General features: G+C 48.6%; 1 protein-coding gene across 3 annotated transcripts in view; it reads left to right on the top strand.

Annotated features, from left to right (window-relative positions):
- The window catches only part of INSC (INSC spindle orientation adaptor protein), a 121,385-nt gene extending 105,537 nt beyond the window's left edge, over positions 1-15,848 (top strand). For all 3 annotated transcript variants that reach the window (XM_081798537.1, XM_081798535.1, XM_081798536.1), the window contains 4 exons: positions 3,215-3,281; positions 7,353-7,508; positions 8,966-9,042; positions 15,277-15,848. In XM_081798537.1, coding sequence (XP_081654663.1) covers positions 3,215-3,281; positions 7,353-7,508; positions 8,966-9,042; positions 15,277-15,405 — 429 coding nt within the window. In that variant the 3' untranslated portion in view covers positions 15,406-15,848. The remainder of the gene's footprint in view (positions 1-3,214; positions 3,282-7,352; positions 7,509-8,965; positions 9,043-15,276) is intronic.
- Positions 15,849-16,290: the final 442 nt, after the last annotated feature.

The raw sequence follows: 16,290 nt of genomic DNA, 5'->3' as shown, positions 1-16,290 counted from the left end.
ATTTGGATTTCCCTGATGGCTAATGATGATGAACATTTTTTCATGTGTCTGTTAGCCATTTGTATGTCTTCTTCAGAGAAGTGTCTTTTCATATCTTCTGCCCACTTTTGACTTGATTATTTGTTTTTTGGGTGTTGAGTTTGAGTTCTTTATAGATCTTGGATACCAGCCCTTTATCTGTAGTGTCATTTGCAAATATCTCCTCCCATTCTGTGGGTTACCTCTTTGTTTTGTTGACTGTTTCCTTTGCTGTGCAGAAGCTTTTTATCTTGATGAAGTCCCAAAAGTTCATTTTTGCTTTTGTTTCACTAGCTTTTGGAGATGTATCTTGAAAGAAGTTGCTGTGAGCGATGTCCAAGAGTTTACTGCCTATGTTCTCCTCTAGGATTTTGATGGATTGCTGTCTCACATTGAGGTCTTTCATCCACTTTGAGTTTACAAGGGTTCTTATAGAATGAGGCAGGAGGGTCAGTGTCTGAAAGTGGGCTCCGAGTGAGGAAGCAGAGTGATGTGCCGAGAGCCAAGTAATACGAGCAGCCTCTAGAAACCAGGAAGGGCAAGGATGTGGATTCTGCCCTAGAGCCTCCAGAAGGAATGCAGTGCTGCTGACACCTGGGTTTTAGCTCCTCGAGACCCATGGAGGGCTTCTGACCTTCAGAACTGTAAGGTAAAATTGTGTCGTTTTAAGCCACTGAGCCTGTGGTAATTTGTTATAGCAGCAACAGAAAACTAATACACCTTCATCAACCAAGGAGAGGCTAAATAACATGGCCAAGATCCTATGGAAAAGAAATGATGGAGCTTGGATTTGGAACGAGGCTGATCCCTGTGCTTAGCTGCTACACTGCACTGCCTCTCACCTGGAGCCTCTCTCGAGGCTGATATCCTCTGTATTCACTGAATAACTGTGGAGGGAATAGTACCCTTTCACTCAGGAGGAATAGGACTTAATTGAAAATCATCAGACAGGATTGAATCAGCCGTGGGCAGGGGGAAAACTGTCCGCCTGGCTCTTGCACTCTGTCCCCTGACAGCATTGTTATCGTGTCTCCAACAAGGTAAACCAGTTGTCGCTAAAATCCCATCCCTGCACTTGACTTCAAGGAGAAGTATTGATCCCCCTTCCCTGCTACCTCACGGTGCGTACGCAAGCATGTTTCAGAAGGGGGACTCAAAGCAGGGCATAACTGGCATTTATTCAAATTGTGCTTAATAGAATACTTCATCTGAACCTCAGAAAACCACATGGGGTACAGGCTCTGCAAAGAGGAAGTAATTTTCATTAACAGGATCTAAATTAGCCTGACACAAAGACCTACGTGGGCCTGTGACACAGCTAATAATTGCTATGTAATGAACCTGGTGCTGCAGACAAAGGATTCCTTCTCCTTTTTTATTTTGCCCTTGCTTCCTTGCTTCCTCCCTTCCCATTTGGATCTGTGTGTCCAGGAAGCATCTTTATCTGGAATGGTTGGCTGGGGGCGGTTGGCGGGTGGTGGCTCTGGGTGGTGGGGAGAGAGGTGCTCCCTGCTACTGCTAACGGCCCAGAGAAGGCCGAGTGAACTAGAGTCTGACCCAGGCTTAGCCTCTCGTTTCCTTCCTTGTAGGACTGTGCACTTCAAGCCTCTTGGGGAACCTTCCATTTTTCTGACTGTGTCTTTGACCCGTATTTTCCCTCTAACTCCTTCCCCTCGGCCCATACACACTCACAGCCTTAGAAGGGGAGGAAAAAGAGCTTCTAAAGATGAATCCTTCTTCACTCCCTCCATAGAACATCCAGGGGGCAGAATTGCCTGTGGGATAAAGCTTTCAGGGTATTCTCTTGTCCCTCCCCTGGCAGCCCATCTCCGGCATGCTTAGCCAGGCCCCTGACCAGGGCTGAGCCGCCAGGGCTGACACACGGCAGCCTAAGAACGCATATCCAATTTCAACATGTGTTTAGTGGGGACGGGTGTAGATATTCTATGAACATGGCAAAATTTTCCTTTCTGTGTAAAAGAAGAGATTTATTATATGCATTTATGTATGCAGAATAATATGTCAATATTGAGCCAATTAAAATCTAGATAATACTCTTTCTTGGTAAACATCACATTACTATGCATTATTTAGTTCCAGAATTTAAGCTGCCTGAACTGTCCTCAGTAGACTGTCAGCTGCTGCCACAGAGGTGGGGACACGGCCTCCAGTTAAAATGTGCCACAAGCGTTGAAGAACCCTTTTGAGAGAGATAGGACTGCACCAGTGAGAAGTGTTTTCCATTTTGTTTTATCATTTATTTTAATTACCACTCGAGAGTGCTGTCTGCTTCTGTGGCAGTGGGTAGGTTTCATTTTGCCATTTATGTCAGGAGCAGTGTCTTGGGTGGTATCTGAGTTAATAGGTGCCAAGTTTCCAACATTTTCCAATGGTGTTTTGGCACCTTACAGTTTGGGGTCTGTAAGCGGTCCCTTGATGGCCTATTCCTTAATCCAGTTTTGGGCAGTGAGTTCTCTCTGCACCTTTGATTGTGCCAAGGGGTTGGGGTGGGGTGGGCTATTGGCTACCCAGCCCATGTGGTTGTAACCAGGCTCGCTGTCCACCTGGTGTCAGCATGTCTTTACCTCAGACAGCCCTTCAGGGATGAGCAACAGGCAAGGACTGTAGACTGCAGACTTGTAAAGTCAGCCGAGCAAGAACTTTCTCACCAGATTCCATACAACACATGACACTTGCAGTGTAATGCTGCCCTTTGATCTTACTCACGTTCTCTAACTTGACCTTGATATTCACTAATTTCAGGTTGAAAGTAGGTAGGGTTCACTATCAGGGCAAGAAGCTAGGATGAGCGAAACCCAAGCCAGGGGAGGGGTTAGCCAGGAGTCTTCCAGTTCTGTCTACATTTCAGGGTCTGGGGCTAGACATACCCTGTAGAAAGGCGATGGGGCCCCCGTTTTCACTCAGGCCACATTGTTCTCTCCAGTGGAGTCCTAGGGTCCCCGGGGGCCACCCCAGGGCCACATGCTGATGAGTGGGAACCAGTCACTGGGGAAATACATGTGGGAGGCAGGAGCCCATGAGGATGGAAGACCATACCATGAGGGCACGGCCCATGCAGATGGGAAAGAACCACAGGCTAAAGGAAAGCTTTGTAGCTCCTGGCTCTGCTATCTGCAGAGGGCACCGCCTGGCTCAGGTGTGCCAGTCTTCTCAGATTCTCAATTCTCTTTTCCAGATTGTGACCATCTTGGCAAACCTGTCTGTCCTCGAGCAGTGTGCGTCTGACATCATTCAGGAGAATGGTATGTCTTTTCAGCGGTGTGCACGTTGTATGGATTATACAGGACTGTGTGCCTTTGTGTTTGTGTGAAGGTCGGCGTGTTGGTATGGAAATGTGGGCGTGTGTGTCTCCACAATTATGTGAGCATATATGTGTGTGTGTGTGTGCATGTGCGTGTGTGTGTGTGTATGCATATGTGTACAGCTGGGCCAATGTGTAAATGCTTGTTTGCTTTCAGTGGACTTCAAGTCTTGTGGGAGACAGGCACTGAACGAGAAGACAGAGCATGTCGGACGATGCCAGTGGCATGCAGAAAATAAAGCAGGATGGGGGGTAGGGTAAAGTAGACCCAAGGTGAGGGGTTAGCAGGTGCTATTTTAACTAGGGTGGTGAAGAGTAGACACCCATTTCATTACAATCCAAAAATGTAAAAATCACTTCCTGCCAGAGGATGCGTTTGGACTTTCAGTCGTTCCTATCATATTGGATTCAGCCTCCCTCAGAAAGCGGAAGCGCCTGAGGAGGGGGAGGATGGGGAGCAGGTCGGGCCGGCCTGAACCCTGGACCCCTCACCCCAGAACAAGGCCATCCCCCTGGCTCTCTGGTCCCACTTGCGCCGAGGGTATCTGCAGGGTCCAGGTGATGTGGGCCGGGTTTCGCCGGCCGGGGAGCGCCGTCTCTGCCTCTGCCGGAGGTCAGGACAGGTCTGTCGCCCTGCAGCTGGGACCGCAGAGTAAGAGAAATAAGGGAGCGATTAGCAGCCGGTTGGAAACCGGAGAGGCTAATGAGGATGAGTGAGCTGATATCCGGGGCCAGTTGCTTCTGCTCTTCTTAAACCCCCTTCTCCCAGGTCGCCCCGCTGTTTTAGCAAACACACACATTCCCCATCCCCCATTGCCCTATTACTAATTGAAAGACATCATTTTGTGTTAATTTTATGTGATTGAGCTAATAATGAAAACCTTTACTGAGCCAGCTGAGGCTGAGTGACTGAGGGGTGTCATTCGCAGCCCGTTCCTTCTGCACTCAGAGCCTTAAGTTCAAGTGGTCAGCGGCAGTGGGTCTCCAGAGGCCTAGGGATCTGGGATCGGACATCTGGCCTCTGTGGAGGGTTTGGTGGTTTACAAAGGGCTAATGTCGGGCTCGTTCAGTCAGCAGTTAGAGACCTACTCCATCCCTTGCATTGTGCTGAACAAACACACACAGAGGTAAAGAAACCCTTGGCTTTGCCCTAGGAGGAGAGCCCAACTGGGTAAAAGTGATAATGTGAGATAGTGCGAAACTGACAATAAAACCATGCAGCAGAGGGGAGTTGCAACGAGAAAACTGGAAACAGACTGGGCTTGAATCCTGGCCCTGTAATTTGCCAGCTGTATGACTTCTGCTTTTCCGTCTGCACAGTGGGAATGTACCTACCTCACTGGGTGACGTGAGGAGAGTATAAAGCTTGTTAGAAGAGCATCTGGAACAGAATGCGTGCTGTGCCGAGTGCACCTGCTCTTTCCAGAAACAGTGGCTGTCTCACGGGGCTCAGCTGAAGGGCATTTGATGGGGCAGAACTGGAGGGATGGGCCGTGGTGGTGAGGCAACCAGCACCCGCTGGAGCTCAGTGGGATCCTGGGGGGAACAGGATAAGCACTGTTGTAAGGACTGGGCTCTGAAAGGCAGTCCTCTTAATAGGAATGCTTGAGACTCTGATGTGGCTTGCCCCGAAGCCTGGTGATGTTGTCTCTGTCCTGCCTGAATTGTGTGTGAGTGTTGGTGGTGGGGGTTGGAGATGGGGGTCAGACCGGGAAGTCAGAGATTGTGCTATCACCCCTATATGGGGAGGCAGGCCAGGGCAGCCCAGGCTCTTACCTGTCAACCCATTGACATCAGTATCCCTCTTGTGGCTTCTTCCTGCAGGGGCTGGGCTGAGCTGGAGAGAGTGTTGGTGGGGGAACAGGGCGTTGGGGGCTGGTCTCTGAAGATGTAACTCCCAACCTTCAGGTTTCTGGCCAGGACTTAGGAAACACACTCCAGATTTTACTAGGCAGCCTCAATTTCATGGTGTCTTATCTTTTTCTAGATAAAACTTACAAAGTGTATATTTAAAGGAAACTTGGATTTTATCCATTTGTAAGACTTTTCACATGAATGCATTCATATTCATTCATTTGATATTTATTCAACAAATATTTGAGCGAAGGACTATTCTAGATACTTCAGCTATTTCCACGCAGGAGATGGACACAAATGCTTACCCCCTGGAGTTTACCTACTAGTATATTAGAAACTGGTTCTTTGTCAGATTCCAGGTGCAAAGTGGGGGATGGGAAAATGGCTTCTTTATGGGAAACTTAACCAGGAGTTAGCAAAATTTCCTGAGCTTGTGGCACTTCCCATAGTTGTCGTTTTGGTGTCCCCTGTTCATGTGCCCACAAGCCATAATATACATACCTCAGGACATTCATGGTTGTGACTTTGTCTTAGAGACATTGTAGGCATAGGGAGCCTGAGGACTATGAAACATTCAGTGGTCCAGGAGAGGGTTGGGAAGAGAAGCGCCTTGCCCTAAGGTTAGCGTGTGTGCTAGCAGAAATAATAGGAACTATGTCCCTTGAGTCTGTAGGAAGGAGGAATGGGTACTTACAAAGCTCATCAGAAAGAGAAATGGCTTCTCCCCAAGACTGAATAGTCTCAGGGCCATAACTAAGTGACTTATAGCCCCTATGCATCAGCGGGATCTAGGAGAGTTAGAAATCACATTTGGTTCGAGCAAGATTCAGAGAGGCATGTGGCTGAGGTCCTGGACTGGAACTGACTCCTGTGTGAACTTGGGGAATCATTTTCTCTCTCCAGACCTCGGGTGCTCTTTTGTGAAATGGAGAGGGGAGTGGGGCGCTAGAGCTCTAAAGACCCTTCTGGGTCCACGGTCTAAGTCAGAGGTTACAAACTTAGATGACTATATCCAGACAGGTAATATAAATGGATGATGTAGGCTCAGCAGGGACTGGGCCAATCTCATTTAAAATAGCAAGCTTATAATAAGCTTCAACAAATTGTTGTCATGAAGAAATGTGGGCCCAATGTGAAGTCAGGAGGTAATTTTTTTGGAAGCTGGATTTTGATGGAAATCTTCCAATTTTCATAATAGCAAAATTAAAAAAAAATTTAGACACTGTGTGGAGCAACAGAGCAAAGTAAAATACATTCGTGGGCCACATCTGGTTTAAGTTCTAAGCTGATAGGTGCCACTGGGTGCAAGGAAGGGGAGTGGGCTGGGGCAGGTAGGAAACAGCTCCCCTAGGAAATGGACTTTTACTACAACCTGCAGGATGGGAATTATTTAAATGGAGTGTGAGAGGGAAAAGGACATCCATCCAGAAAAATTAGGTGGCAGAGGCACTGAGGTGGGAGTGAATGTGGATGTGGGCTTGTAGAACAATCAGAAGACAGATCTGGTTTCAGGGGAGGGCGGTAAGACTTTTCAGCTGACCCAATTCAGGCCTACATCTCTCAATCCAACTTATCTACCCTCCTCCCATGCTTGAATTCCCTCTAAAATATTTGATCTATTGCTTATCCAGCCTAGGTTTGGGTCACCACCCATGGGGGACTTGTCTCCTCTGGACTGATTTCTGAGGCAGCTGGATCAGAGGTGAAGGAGTGATGGATAACCAGATTACCTGAGTTCTGGTACCAGCTCCCCAACTACTAACGGTGTGACCCTGGAGAAGAGACATCACTTCTCTCTGGGTCTCACAGTGAATTATACTAGTATCTAGTTCACGAGATTATTGGGAGGCTTAGGGGATCGTGCATTTATTGCGCATTCAGTACAGTGTCATGCATACAATAAAAGCTCAGAATTAACATTTAAAAAATCAAAAGGGATGTCCTCCCGATGTCCCTTCCAAGTACAGTGACTTAGTACATGGAGTCAGAGATAATCCCAGGGCAGAAGGAGTAGAAGAGTTGGCCTCATCCAGCCTCCTTCCTGTGGTTGAGACCCCTACGTCTGGACCTTTTGCAGCCATCCATCCCCGGGGACGGCCTCGGGGGCAAGTCTCCTGTTGGGGCAGGCGCCAACCATTTCTTGTCTCCTTCCCAGGGGTCCAGCTTCTCATGGGTATGCTGTCCGAGAAGCCAAGGTCTGGAACCCCTGCCGAGGTGGCGGCTTGCGAGCGAGTCCAGCAGAAGGCCGCGGTGACTCTGGCCCGTCTCAGCCGAGACCCAGAAGTGGCCCGGGAGGCCGTGCGGCTGAGCTGTAAGTGGTGCCGGCTGTGGCAGGAGGGGGGAGGTGGGCGTGGGGAGGGGAGCACCCCCGGTTTCATGGTGGCCACAGATGACTCAGAACCAAGGCTGGCTGAGGTGAGCCGCACTCTCTGGGTGCCAGAAAATGCTGGGATGGGGGCCCAGCGTGCAGCCCCTCGTCTACCTTGTAACCTGGGGCCGAAGCTACAGAGGAGAAGGGCTCAGAGAGGCTAAACCCAGATGGAAAAGTGACTCCCCTGCAGACTTCCCACTAGGGACCCCATTCCTTCATTTGCTCGTTCCATTTCATCCTTCACTCACTCGCTCAGTTACTCGCCTCCTCGCTTTGTTTCCTTACCTGCTCATTTGTTGAGTCACTCATGAATTCATCCTTTTGTTCATTCATTAACTCATTCATTACTTCTCTTATTCACTTTTCATTCATTGCTTAATTCACTCATCAAATCACTCATGCATTCAGTTTGCCGCATTTACCCAACGAAGGTGTTCAGAGCACCCCTTCCCTGCTTGACTCTGTTCGGACCGCTGGGCCTGATGCACGGACGGGAACATTGTCCCGACCACCAGGGCTTACAGCCTCGTGGGGGTGGCAGGCATGGAAAGAAAAACATGCACTTGAATGCCACAGAGCAACATTCAAAGTCTGTCCGGGCCACATTTGGCACCCAGGGGAGGTAGCTCACATTTATCCGCATGGGTCCAGGAATATTTTAGCAAGGACGTGAGCCTTCAGCCGTGGCTTGAGGTGTTATTGCAGCGTGATGGTTGAGAAAGGGTGCTCCAGGCATGAGGACATGCAGGTACCCGGCAAATGGCATGAGGTGGCCCAGGCTTCCGGCTCCAGAAAGACTTTCTGGAAGGTAAACATACAGAATGTGTCTGTACACCTTTTTATTAATATCTTACGAGTTGGCTTTTTGTTTTGTTTTTGTTTTTTTGGAGTTTGTAAAAAGTCCATTTACATTGAAAAGCACAGTCCTTTATTTACCTTTCCTCTGTAAAGGCCGAGGAAACATTAACCTCAATCTGAAGTTTTCTGTCCTCTTAGCTGCAATATATTTTCTGACTGAGATAGGCAATTGGGGGGAAAATGGTATTGGGCAGTCCCGCTGATAATGATGTAAACACTCGATGTAGTTCTGGCAAAATCAGAAGTACCCACAGAGGAAGTTCTCTCTCTGAGGTCCCCAGTACGTTCTGTTGCAGTTTTCCCGAGCTCAGTGCTGGCCCTGACCAGGGTCCGTTCATACCCAGGGGAGCAGGAGGTCTCCACCACAAGCTCCTCCAGGTGGGTTTAGCCCCCGTTCCATGGCCAGTTGGTGAGCTGGGGGGGCCCTGGGGTTGCCTCCCTCTGCAGAAGGCTGTGTGAGGGAAGGGGAGCACCTCGGGGTCAGGTCTGGCCGGGTCCGTCCCCATCCTGGGCATGACGTTCGTGTGTGTCTCACGCAGGTATGTCCCGCCTCATCGAGCTCTGCAGGTCGCCCTCCGAGAGGAACAGCAGTGATGCTGTGCTTGTGGCCTGTCTGGTGAGTTCTCCATAGTCCCCCAGCTTCCTTCCCAGGCTTTGGGACTGCAGGCCAGGGGCCAGGAGAGCTGGTGATGCCTTGGTTGGCCTGAGTAAGCCGTGAGACTTCTCGGCACTGAGCTTTTCTCTTTAAAATGGTGATAAGGGTATTTCAGTTCATTCATAAAACTGTGAAGAGAAGGCGTGCCTGGGCGGCTCTGTCAGTTGGACAGCTGACTCTTGGTTTCAGCTCAGGTCATGGTCTTGGGGTCTTGGGAACGAGCCTGCATCAGGCTCCCTGCTCAGCGGGGAGTCTGCTTATCTTCCTTTCCCTCTGCCCCTCCCCCCAGCTCATGCAACCCCCCCCAAATAAATAAATCTTAAAATCTTTTTTTTTTTTTATTTATTCATTTGAGACACAGAGATACAGAGAGAGAGAGAGAGAGAAAGCATGAGCAGGGAGAGAAGCAGAGGGAGAGGAAGAAGCAGGCTCCTCGCTGAGCCAGGAGCCCGATGTGGGGCTCGATCCCAGGACCCTGGGATCATGACCCGAGCTGAAGGCAGACGCTTAACCATCTGAGCCACCCAGGCGCCCCCCCAAATAAATAAATCTTAAAAAAAAACTGAAGAAAATGATATAAGGTCATATATGTGAAAGATGGGGGGCTGGGGAACCCTCCCCCATGCATACTTTTAGGAACCATGAACCTTTGAGGTTCTGAGGAGTCTCAACAGCCAATCAAGAGCAGGGTGGCTGGCGGGCAGAATGCTAGGAGCTGGTAGCGACGCCATGGTGCTCACAGCAATGGGAGCTAGGGTATGGAGGTCTCCTGTTCTAAAGGGGACATTGGGAGAAAAGCCTCCATCCTCTTGGACAGAGCCCCTTTACCAGCTCTTCCAGCTTTGTAGCTCCCCCCTCCTTTGCGGAATAGGACTCTAGGCAGTAGGACAGGACAGAAAGTGTTATTCGCCAGGATCTTCAACCTGAACCAAACAAGTGCATCTCACAAGGTCCGCACCCAACTTCTCCTTGCTGCTTGGGGCCACCATGAAAGAATCACCTGCACCAGATGGTAACACATGCTTTGTCTCTACATTTCCTCCCTTCAGGGGCTGTCCTGAATCCCAAAACAGAGTGGCCTCCAGCTGGAAGCATGAAAAAGCAGGGAAGCCAATATATAAACAGGCCATTTGACTTCCAGAAGGGAGTGCCAGATTCTTGGTTGGTCCCAAGATGGGGAAGTGATGGATCTGGGGGGCCTTCAAGCTGTTTCACAGTAAAGCCCCCTCTGCACCCCATCATTTTTTAGACTAAGCTCGTCTCATTTGGGAGAGCTCCTGATAGTCATCATATGGTCACAAAGACAGGAGGGCATTGCAGTGAGACACACCTGTCTTGGTTTTGCCATTAATGAGCTGCATGACATTGAGTAGGTCACTAAGTGCTTGTAAATCTTATTCAATAAATATTTACTGAGTGATTCTGTGTGCCTTGCACACTTCTAAACTATGGGGATACAGCTGTTGGGGGTGGGGGGAGACAAACATGCGGCTTTGATTCTGGTACATGCAGAACAACCTTATCGGTTTTGTGCCTTTGGTGATCTGGTAGAGCTTCTGGATCCCTTCTAAGAATAATGTTTTAAATGCATAAACCAAAATGTATAGAATTAAGAAGGAAACTAACTCTATTTAAAAAAAACTATTAGAGTATTTATATGTGATATATTAATATATGTACTTCTAATGAACACACTAAATAAGAGATAGCAGTGGGTCTAATGAGTATTATAACCTTGACTAGCAGCGAGCATAAATGATATCTGAAGGTACCTCCAACAAGAGTTGCTCTGTGACTTTCATTGACGCACAAGTTGCAGGAATTGCTGAGACTTCATAGTCTATGGCTGCACCCAAAACTGAAGGAGAGGCTAAGTTTCAGTTGGAGGTTAATAAGCGTAGCAATATCATTTTTCCCTCCAAGTTCACAGACCTTCTTAATTCTGTCTGGCTTAGTGTAATTGGGGCAAACACAATCATTGGCCCCAACTGCCATTTTCTCCACAACTTGGGGGGCCCACAAGTGCCTGGCACTACGAGGCCCTGCGGCAATAATGGGGAGCCATAAAACTCCACGCAGGCATGTGGGCTTGTCACAATTCCTTGTCCATCTTCATTATTAGTTTGAAGTAAAACACGCAGAAGGGCTTGGCCACCATCTTTAATCACTTGAAGGTCTTCCCAGTGGAAAAGGGATTACATTTCTCCTGGAGGATGGGTCATGGGATGCTGAAGAGAGCTCCTCCCTTCTTAATCCACCCTCCATGTAGCTGCTGGGCTAATCCTAATTTTACAATCAGGATACTTCCATCACAAGCCCTTCCATGGTTCCCTTTATCCATGGCCTACTGTCTCTAGCCCTAGACAGTTTGGCTCGAGCACACTGCTGGGGTCCGAAGGCCTCCCACTGCCTCCAGGCCTCGTCCAGCTCAGCCAGACCAGAGTGCTCTGAGCCACCCTGACATTGCCTTGGCCCCTGTCCTCAGCAGCCCCTTCAAGGTTTAGACCCAAATCCCTCTCCTCTGTGAAGTGTCCTGGGAGCCGTCTGTGGCTCAGGGACAGGGAGTACATGGTGTGCACCCGGGCCTGCAGGCTGGGATTTTGTTTTCTTCAGTAAGAGGCAGGTTGTGTGATCCAGTGTACCAGGTGTTAAAAGGGGGAGGCTCTTGGAATTCAAACACAGGCCTGCCTGATGCCGAAGGGCTTGACATTGTGGTCAGACCTTCTTGTTTTCAGCCATGCTTTCTCCCCCATGTCTTATGGCTCTGGTCTTGCTACCTCGGCTCCTAGTGGGTTTTTGTGTTTCTTCCCCTCTAGTCGGGAACCTTCTTAGGGCTGGGGCCCTTTTCCAGCTCTTGGTATCTCCATGGGACCTTGGGTTTGGTGACTTTCTTGCCTGGCCGAGGGACGGATAGACTTGTCTTCCCACTCCTAGGCCCCAGAATTGGCTGGTGTTGTTGATTTGGGTCCCAGAAGGGGTTCCACCATTTGAGTGTGGCTCCCTGGCTGCTGCGATGGGGGCCACTGGGTGGCTGACCTGGCAGATGGAGTTGGAGGCTACCTCTCCTGCCTTCCGCACGGCCTTCTCCCCAGCTTCTAAGGCTCTCTTCAGGTGGAGGGAGGACATTTCAGTTATTGTCTCCCACATCTGGGAAAGTGGCAGTGCAGATTGCCTCTCGCAAACAGAATTGATTTTTCCTTAATGAGGCGGCTGTCAGTGGGCTGCTGGGCTTGTCTAATGCTTGGGTGTTTTCAGACTGTCTGGGAATGAGATCCTGGGATGACTGGCTGTTAACCCTCCGAGGGAAGCAGGGGGAGATGGAGAGAGATCAGGCTTCAGAAGGGGGAAGGGTCCTTTGAGCTCCAGGATGCTGAGGAAGGGGGTGCTCTGAGTTGGTTTGGGCTCCTGTCCTGCAGGCTTTCTGGGGACCCTGGGGAGATGAGGGTGTCTGTTTACCTTTGTGTTTTTTCAGGTCTGTTTCTAGTTCATTCCCTCTTTCCCTCTCCCTCTTCTCTCTCTCTCTCCCCCCTTCTCCCCCCCATCTCTTGCTCTCCCTTGCTCTCTCTCCCTAAAAAAAAAAAAAAAAAGAACTACAGGCCAGGGAGCACCTGGGTGGCTCAGTTGGTTAAGCGTTCAACTCTTGATTTCAGCTCAGGTCATGATCTCAGGGTTGTGAGTTTGAGCCCTACGCCAGGCTCCACACTCAGCAGGGAGTCTGCTGGAGCTTCTCTCTCTCTCTCTCCCTCTGCCCCTACCTCCACTCTATCTTCCTCTCTCCTTCCCTCCCCCTTTTTTTCTCTCTCTTCCCCTCCCACTCTCTCTTCCTCCCTCTCCATCTCCCTCTCTCCCCCCCTTCTCCCACTTTCTCTCTCATTTTATTTTTTCCCTTCCTCTCCTCTAGAGCTTGCCTCCTCTCAGAGGTTTTTCTCTCTCTCTTTCCTTCCCTTTCTCTCCTTTTATCCCCTCAGCCCTCTCCCTGCCCCCCCTCCCTCCCCTTCCACCCTTTCTGGCTCCTCACCTGCTCCTACCTCCATCCTGTTAGCCCCCCACCCCCAGGGCACTCTCTCTTTTTCTTTGTCACCATTTTTCTCTCTCTCCATCTCCCCCTTTTCTTTCACCAGTTCATCTCTGCCTCTCTGTTTTGGCTTTTCCTTCGTGTTCCATTTCTCTGTTGTCTCTTTTTCTCTGTCTCTCTATTTTCTTCTTCTACCTCATTCTCTCTCCTCATGAGTCTATTTTCTCCCCATTTCTTTACCTTTCTTTGTCCCTCCCTCCCTCTTGCTTTATTTTTACCCCTGATGATCTAAAATACATCAGTGGCCTCAGAGCCTCCTCTGCTGAAGATCTCAGGTTCCATTTTTTTCTGCCACAAGTCAAGGGTAATAGAGTCATTTCTCCCAGTTGGAGCCAAAAGGAATCAGAAAGTGCTATGGAGTTCAACCTTTGTAGCTCTTAGGGGAAATCATACCCCAGGAGAGGCAGGACACACTAGTAACGGATAGTCTCCTGAGACGAGTGTCTCAGACCCTGCTCATGTGATAGAGACATAAGTCCCTTCTCCTTGATCCACCTTGGACATGGCAGCACCTGTTCATCCAACAAGCAACTTACGCCTTCCTCTCTTTCCGCCAACTTGGTGATTTCTCAGCAATAGGTATAGGTAATGGGCCCTCTGCCTGCCTTGTACTCAGTATAACCCCTTGTCCTGGGCTTGTCCCAGCCTTCCTGTGTGTATGGGCATGAGGGCCCTGGAGTGGGACTGCTGTGTGATCTCAGGAAGACCCCTTTCCCTCACTGAGCCTTCCAAACTGAAGATCATGATGCTTACCTTGTAGTATCCTGTAAAGATTAAATGAAATACTATGTGTAGATACTCAGTAAGTGTTGGTATTCCTTTTGTGTTTTTTTGTTTGTTTGTTTTGTTTTTTTGCTTCTTCTGCTATTCCAGATATTCCCTTCTCTTTGTTTCCCGGGTAGGGGGGGCACTCTTCAGCTCTCACCTTGTTCCCTGCTGTGTACAGGTACAAGAAAAGGGAACGAATTAGCATTCATTGAGCACTTAGTATGCACTGCCTCAGCTGACTAGTAAAGAGCTCTAGGTAGGCGCACAGCCCACCTTAACAGTTTCAGGTTGCTCTAGCAATAGAACTCCAGTTTAAAGCCTTTCATTTGTTCTCTCTTTTTTTTTTTTCTAACAGACATTTATTAAGCCCTATGCCAACCCCTGTTCTACCTGTTATAGATACAGAGAAAAATAAAACAGAGCCTCTATCTTTGAGGAGCTCAGAATCTAGTGTTGGAGACAAACACCTCCAAACCAGTCGCAGTTGAGGTGAGAAGGTTGAGGTCAGCCCAGGGATCATGGGCGCACAGAGAAGGGAGGGACTGTCTCTGCTTCAGGGAATCAGGGAAGGCTTCCCAGAGGAGATGACGGTAGGCCAGGCCTCACAGGATAAATGCACCTGCTGGCTCGGAAAGAGTGGGGAGGGACTTTGTGCCATGGAGAAGAGCTGAGCAAGCGCATGGGGACATAAAACAGGAGAGAGCCCTCAGGGAAGAGTGAGATGCCCAGTGCAGGGGGACCTGGCCAGTGGTATCATCTGCCCGCACCTCTTTCCAGCTCAGAACCTCCATCTCCTTCAGCTTTATGATCTCCCTTTCTCTTTCTTTTCCCTCTTTCTCATCCCATAATGCTTTGTCAGAACCTTGCTGAATTTATGGATCAATAAATAGCCCTTGCTAGGTTACTCTAGGGACTTGGAAACAAGCATATCATTTCATTGATGCTTCTAGCAGTTATGGTCTCAAGCATGAACAAATCTTGAACTTAAATATTTCAGTAAGCTGATCAGATTTTTTTAAATGACAGATCTTTAGAACAACCAGGTTCCTAAGCTGATTGAAAAACCAAAATGGCAGGACCATTATTAAGATCATGAAGGCTTTCAGATGACATCCACCATAATGACCAAGGTACAAATGACACCAGATGGCCGAGTGATAAGGTTACCATAGTGACCAGGTGACCAGAAGGACCACTTCACTAAGGTGTCAGGTGACCGAGGTGATGATTGACTCAAATTGACTGCTAAATGAGCCACTTCCTGAAATGCACTTCCCAGGGCAGTGGAGGGGGATACATGCCCCTGAGCAGAGCCTGGTCTGACTTGTGTCATCTCTTCTGTTTCTCCCCAGGCTGCGCTGCGTAGACTGGCCGGGGTGTGCCCTGAAGGCCTGCAGGACTCCGACTTCCAGCAGCTGGTCCAGCCCCGGCTTGTGGACTCTTTCTTACTCTGCAGCAACATGGAGGAGAGTTTTGTGTAGCGAGTGTGTGAGAGGAAAGGCATTTGGCCCCATTCTCATGCCCTCTCTGAGTACATACCTGTGAACACACCTGAGCACGCACCAGCTCCCTCACCTCCTTATTTATACTTAATTTATTTTTTACATGAAATGGACAGAGGGCTAAATATTCTAGCAACATCATCAGGCAGTCTGTGGGCCTGGGAGTCTTTTTTGTTTTTATCTCTGACTTCTGTGACTTTGCAGTTACAGATATTGAAATGTATCATGCCTAACATGACTTATTGTCATGGGCGATTTCCCTTCATCTTGCTTTTTCTACTCTCACTATGTAATCTTGCCTCGTTTTTCCCCCTTTTGGAACCAGAGTATGTAAACCCAGCAGTCTTTTGGCTTTTTTTTTTTTTTTAACTTGGCTTGCTCCTTTCTAAAAGATTTTAAATAAATTTCATAGTTGGACAGAATATACTAGAAGGAAGGTTTTATTCCTTAATGGATGAAATCATACAAAATGTGTCTTGTATTTTCGGATTACATTACATCTTAGACCAAGTTCTTAATTCATAAGGTTTCATGTCACAAAATCCTTCCCAACTATTAAAACTGCATAGAGAGTTGTATTGTTTTCATAAGTGCACGAATGGGTCAAGTTCTGAGGGATTTAGTGAGAAATCAAAAAAATTTCCAAAGACCCCAGAAACTCAGTTTCCCTAGGCTTTTCTGCTCTTGTGTAACTTCCTGGCAACTAGGATCTTCAGAGGAGGTGTTAGTAAATGATATCTTTTCAAAAGTATACTTGAAAGTAGTGGTATGCTTGAGCTGGCTCCTACCAGCTTGCAAGGGACAACTGTGAGAATTTCTCCCCAATTCTGCATTCAGTGATCTCATTTTGGTAGCTTGAAATTG

The sequence above is a fragment of the Leptonychotes weddellii genome, chromosome 11 (assembly GCF_054177405.1).
Source record: "Leptonychotes weddellii isolate Sample4059 chromosome 11, ASM5417740v2, whole genome shotgun sequence".
Lineage (NCBI taxonomy): Eukaryota > Metazoa > Chordata > Mammalia > Carnivora > Phocidae > Leptonychotes > Leptonychotes weddellii.
This window is presented reverse-complemented; position numbering and strand designations above follow the sequence as displayed.